Genomic DNA, 6,000 nt, shown 5'->3' with positions numbered 1-6,000 from the left:
TTATTTGATATGATTGTAAAAATAAAACTTTTTATGAAAAAAAAAGAAAAAAAAAAGAAAAAGACATTACCTTGCAAATAAGGACTTTATTGGTTTAAAACATGGAGAGAAGGCCACCTGGAACATAGTCTCAAGTGCGAAGTAAAAAAATGTTCTGCAAGAAAGAAGAGGTAGAGGATCCCTTTCTTATTGTAATAGAACAGAATAACAGAGTTGGAAGGGACCTTGGAGGTCTTCTAGTTGAACCCCAGGTAGGAAACCCTATACAATTTCAGACAAATGGTTGTCAGATCTCTTCTTAAAAACCAGTGTTGGAACATTCATAAGTTCCAGAGGCAAGTTGTTACACTGGTTATTTATTTTTATTGTTAGGAGATTTCTTCTTGATTATTTTGCATCCACTGCTTCTTGTTCTGCCCTCAGGTGCTTTGGAGAATAGTTTGACTCCCTCTTCTCTGTGGCATCCCCTGAGATATCAGAACACTGCTATCATGTCACCCCTAGTCCTTCTTTTCATCAAACTAGACATACCCAATTCCAGCAACCATCTTTATATGTTTTAGCCTCCAGTCCCCTATTCATCGGTGTTGCTCTTCTCTGCACTCTTTCTAGAGTCTCAACATCTTTTTTACATCGTGACAACCAAAACTGGATGCAACCTTCCAAGTGTGGCCTTACCAAGGCATTATAAAAAGGTAAAGGTAAAGGTTCCCCTCGCACATACGTGCTAGTCGTTGCCGACTCTAGGCATTATAAAGTGGTATTAATCCTTCGCATGATCTGGATTCTATCCCTCTGTTAATGCAGCCTAGAACAGTGTTAATAGGTGTTTCTCAAGCTCAGCAGCTTTAAGATTAGGACTCCATCTCCCAGAATTCCCCAGTCAGCCAATTTATTACGCCTGCCGGGGAATTCTGGGAGTTGGAGTCCACACTCTTAAAAGTTGCTCAGCTTGAGAAACGCTGCTAGAGAAAGCGGAGCTCAGCGCTTTCAGACACGGGAATTGAGGCAGGCGCAGGAAAGATGCTTCTGAAGCCCGCGGAGAAAACTTTTTTCCGCACAAGCGAACCAGGCACCCTCCTGCCTGCCTTGGTGCCTCAGCCAACCGGGGCAGCTGCCAGCAAACACCGGCCGGGATCCGCAGGTCTCTGCCCGCCCCACCACAAGCCAAGGAAAGGCGAGGGGCGCGAGGCGGGCGGAGGAGGTGCCGGGGGCGGAGCGGAGGAGGTATTAGGCAGGGCCCCCGGATCGAGGCGGGGCTGCGGAAGAAGCAAGGCACCGGCGGAGCTGCGGGGCCGGGCAGCCAGAGCTAGAGGCTGAGCTAGTCGCTGGGATCTCGCTCTGCTGCTCCTCCTGCCGAGAACAAGCCCAGCGCTGCTCGGACGGGGCGGCTGCTGCCTGCAGCGCTCGGCATCCTTCCCGCTCCATCTCCTGCTCCGGCCGTCCCGAGGGAACAAAGGGCGCCCGGACCCAGCGCGCCATGCCCGGCGGCCGCGTCTGCTGGATTCTTCTGCTCCTGCCCCTGTGCAGCTTCGGCGAGATCGGCGCCCCGAGCCCGCCCAGGCAGTGAGTAGCTACGCGCAGCCTTCGGGATGCCATTCCCTGAACAAAAGCGCATGAAGCGACGGCTCCGCTCCGCCTCGCTCCTTCTGCGCCTTGTCTTTTTCCTTTCAATCCGAGCCTCCCGCGCCAGGAAGAGTATTCCTGAGTAGAAGGACCCTGCTTGCCGGGGTAGTCGTGAGGCATACGCAGAGAGTTCCCCGACCGCCTTCCTTTCTGGAAACCTTCGGGCTGCAAAGGACAGGGGCATCCGAAGAGGAAGGTTGTAATTTGTGCAATGAAGGCGCGTTCACACGGCCACGTTATTGGCGAACAGATTTTACGCAAATGTTTGGAAAGCCCCCACCCCCACCCCGGCCCGGCCCGGCCCGGTCCGGTCCTATACGAGATGAGTTGTGGTCCGTAGAAAGATGCACGCTTGTTTGCGTTTATTCAAAACCGCCGTCTTTGCTGTCCTTAACAGGACGGTTTGTCAGTTTAACCAATGTTAAAAACGATGTTCCCAGGTTTAGACTTGGGATGGGTTTGATGTTTCTTCCTTCTGTTTCGAACCAAACAATCCGATTATGGGGGGAAGGTCTAATTCAGGGATTGAATTTAGAAAAATTAATCCGGCCTAATTCTGCCCTTGCCTGATGTGGTAGCATCGAAAAGCAAGCAAAGGGGAGAGGGGTAGGTTTTGACATCACACTTCTGGGGTGAATTGTATAAAATGTAAAAAGCGCTGCTTATAGCATGTCACTAATTGTGTTGGGTTCTCCAGGCTGCCTTATTTCAAAATGGTCTGGCTGCTTTGCTAACAGAAGCCTGGATGTGTAGCTAAACTCAGTTTAGATGAACATTCATTGGCTAGCTCGAAGGAGAGAGATTTCTGGGAGAAGATGCAGAAAGTATAACTTGTGAAATGCAAGATTTCTTTGGTGGCTAGCAAGTACTTTTGTTTTCCCCTAGATAAATTATGCAAAAACTGTTACCTTTGATAAATTATGCAGAAATCATTGCATGCTATTCCTCCCCTCCATTACCCTACAATCAAGTTTGTAACTCCTTCACAAATGTTAAGTATTAACCAGCCTCTGACACTTCTTTTGTGAGGAGCACATGACATTTTGCTTCTAAGCTGAGTATGTAAGCTTTAAATTCTGAGACCCTCTTTGTACATTTTTTTTGTTCCCAGTAACACATCTATTCTCCACAAGCTGGGGCACTGGTGAATATTGCTTAATTCTCAAGCAAGGTTCCCAAAGCAAGGTTAATCAACTTTGCTTTGTTTTATGATGTAGTAAAAGCACACCAAGCTGGTACGATGCAAAGTTAGGTTCTCAAGATGCCTTAGCAATTCCTTCTCAATGACTAAATGCTTCAGCCTGTACAGATTCCAAAGGCAATACTTTTCCTTTTAAGATCTGTCAAAACAGTTAGCAAGTCAGATGCTGTCCTAGCATTTGTGACTGCATTTCTGTGCAATGTGCATTCTTGGTGTGACTCTTTCTAAGCCCTAAGCAAAAAAATGTCAGAAATGCTCGACTTACAAAAAGATTAACAGTGATGATATTTTTTTTTAAGTGCAGTGACTTTTAGGAGCAGAACAATGGCATTTGCAAGACAATGACAGCATATTGGAAGAAGAATTTTAAACTACATGTGTTCTGCATATGGGATCATCGCCCACAGTGGATGTGGCCACTCACAGCTGTTTGCCTAATAGAAGCAGATGTATTTTTTATTCCTCTCTCCATCCCACCCCCTCCTGATATGGAAAACATAGCCAAAGATTTACAATTAGAAAATAAAATATATGTATTTTTAGCCTGGTAATATGAGGAAAACATGCTATATCCTACCCTGCCTGGTTCTTAGCATGCCCAACATAATCTGCATGATGCACACCCAGGAGATCTGAACTTTTGCAGTTGTAATGGGATCTCCATGGCAATGCATCCTGCTGAGGAAGAAACACAAGACTTGGAATTTGAAAAAAGACAGGGTTGGGAGCTATAAAATAGCATGACCCTCAACCCCTGGGGTGCCTATTAATCTCCAGTTAGAGAGACCCAAGGGTTGGGCCAAAATGAAACAACTAGTTAAAATATGTTTTAAAGCGTGTGACGTGAAGAGCTGTCTTCCGTGAAGGGTCTTCGGAGAGCTGGTAGAAGCCAATGAGGGAAGATGATGGATATCATGATGTCACGAGGAGGGCATAAATAATTCTGCAAGAACCTGAGGATATTGTTCAACCTTTTGTGAAGCTCTAAAGAGAGCACTATGAGTAGTTAATACATGCTATCTTAGCCTTGTAACAGAAGATCGAGAATGCATCTGGCCTTATGCCAGAAGAATGAAACAATAGACAAAAACTTGATAAGTATGACTATGCCCGGGAGAGCCAACAGGACAATTTAAATAGCAACAGGAGACCTTTAAGATTCCTCCCATAAACATAGAATTATGTTTTAGTCAGAGGGGGAAAGAAATGAGATCAAGGGGGATACGAGGCTTCTTGAGCATCCATTCAGGTTTCCTTCATCCTTTAATGCAATCACAAGCTTCTCAGATTCCAGCTTCCCTCATGAAATATGTTTCAGAGTCCCTATCTATTACCTAATAGTCTTTAGAAGGTTCTTTTACAGACATTTTGTACATCCTGGACTCTGTGTGTCTTTATGTGTGTGTTTGAGAGAGACCGAGGGAGAGAAAGAAATTAAGAAAAGCAGCCATGTCCGTTTTTGAGAGCATCAATCAGGTTTTATCGTTTCTTGCCTTTCCTCCCGATAGCAAATGAGAAATGGCAGCACTGCCTCCCATCTGTGTTACTGTACAAAATCCTTGGGATAATGGATGGTTATTACAGCCTCTGCTTCATTTTCACCAAGTTTTCTTTTTCCAGATCCCTTGGGTAGGATAATCCTGTAGTCTGTACAATAGTTTCCAAGATAAGCACAACTTTTCCTTGCCATGAAATCTCTCTCTCTCTCTCTCTTTTTTTTCATCCCGCTCTTCTTTTGCGCATCCCTACAGACAGGAGGAACTGTTTTAAGAAATACACATTGTGAATGATGTTCTTTTCATAGCGTTGACTTTTGATTGTTTCCTTTTTCCAGGGGCTACTTGATTGCAGTGCCTTCTGTTTTCCGATCAGGTGTGGAAGAATCTATTAGTGTGACTATTTTTAATCTAGTCAGGGAGACAACAGTCCAGATCCAACTCGTCGTCAAAGGAGAGATGGTGGCTCATGCCCATGGAGCAATTCTAGGTAGGCTGCCATTTATGTATACAGTACATAATCGAATGATACCGTGTTTCCTTGAAAATAAGACCTATCCCAAAAATAAGCCCTACCTTGATATCCTTCAGGAAAGGCAAAATTCTGATGGCAAAATGAGCCTGGGGGGCACTGCATGCGTCAATCCAGAGCTTGTTTCTCAACTGCAGAGGCCTTTCCTGAAGGCCTCTAACAGTGAAACAGAGGCCAGGGAGCTGCGCGCATCAATCCAGAGCCTGTTTCTCAGCTGTAGAGGCCTTTTTTGAAGGCCTCTGATGGTGAAATGAAGGCCGGGGGTGCAGCACGCAAGCGGCGGCAAGCGGTTACAGAAGAAGTGGGCCAGCAGTGGCCACATGGGTTCCTGATGGGTGGGGCTGTTGTTGCCGCCACTGCGAGGTGAGACAGTGGAAGGCATCCCCAAAAATAAGACCTAATGCCTCTTTTGAAGGCAAAAAAATAAATAAAATAAGACAGGGTCTTATTTTGGGGAAAACATGGTAATATAGCAAAGTTGTTTGGATTCATCAAGGAAAAATTGTTGAATTTGCTAAGGACATAGAACCACAAGTTTTTTAACCTTGGACCCTTGAAGATAGGTGGACTCCCAGAATTCCCCAGCCAACTTTGGTGGTTGGAGAATTCTGGGAGTTGAAGTCCATATATCTTCAAGGGGCCAAGGCTGAGAAACTTAGATATCTGATACCTAATTTGTTGTGTTCATACCCTAATTCATCCTTTGCCTGAATGCTTCTGTTTTTTACTGCAACTCCATCACTATAATAACAGCAACAGCACATAGTTACAAAATACTAATAATACAAGCTCAGCATTTCATTTAGTGTGAGTCTTCCTGATTGTAAAGGACTAGGGCAGTGATGGCTAACCTTTTTGTCATCGCATGCCAGGGAGCGGGTGGGTGGGTCGCACGTGCGTATGCCCATACCCATAATTCTATGTGCTCTGCCCCCGTGCATGCGTACATGACTCCCCACTGTCCCCCCACTCCTGACACGCGATGGCACAGTAGGCCCGTTTTTTGCTCTCCCCAGCTTTCAGAACCTTTCTAGGAGTCTGAGGAGGGTGAAGACGGCCTTCCGCACCCACCAGAGGCCCTCCAGAGGCCGAAAACGGCCCATTTGCCAACTTTGGTTCCGCCAAAAGTGCCATAGGTTCGCCAT

The 6,000-nt window shown here is 45.9% G+C and overlaps 1 protein-coding gene across 2 annotated transcripts in view; it reads left to right on the top strand.

Moving 5' to 3' along the window:
- Positions 1-1,248: 1,248 nt before the first annotated feature.
- The window catches only part of CPAMD8 (C3 and PZP like alpha-2-macroglobulin domain containing 8), a 66,493-nt gene continuing 61,741 nt past the window's right edge, over positions 1,249-6,000 (top strand). For both annotated transcript variants that reach the window (XM_058163219.1, XM_058163218.1), the window contains exons 1-2: positions 1,249-1,566; positions 4,662-4,813. In XM_058163219.1, coding sequence (XP_058019202.1) covers positions 1,481-1,566; positions 4,662-4,813 — 238 coding nt within the window. In that variant the 5' untranslated portion in view covers positions 1,249-1,480. The remainder of the gene's footprint in view (positions 1,567-4,661; positions 4,814-6,000) is intronic.

This window comes from Ahaetulla prasina, chromosome 1 (genome assembly GCF_028640845.1).
Source record: "Ahaetulla prasina isolate Xishuangbanna chromosome 1, ASM2864084v1, whole genome shotgun sequence".
In the NCBI taxonomy this organism is placed as follows: Eukaryota; Metazoa; Chordata; class Lepidosauria; order Squamata; family Colubridae; genus Ahaetulla; species Ahaetulla prasina.
Note: the sequence above shows the minus strand (reverse complement) of the source record. Positions and strands in the feature narration are given on the sequence as shown.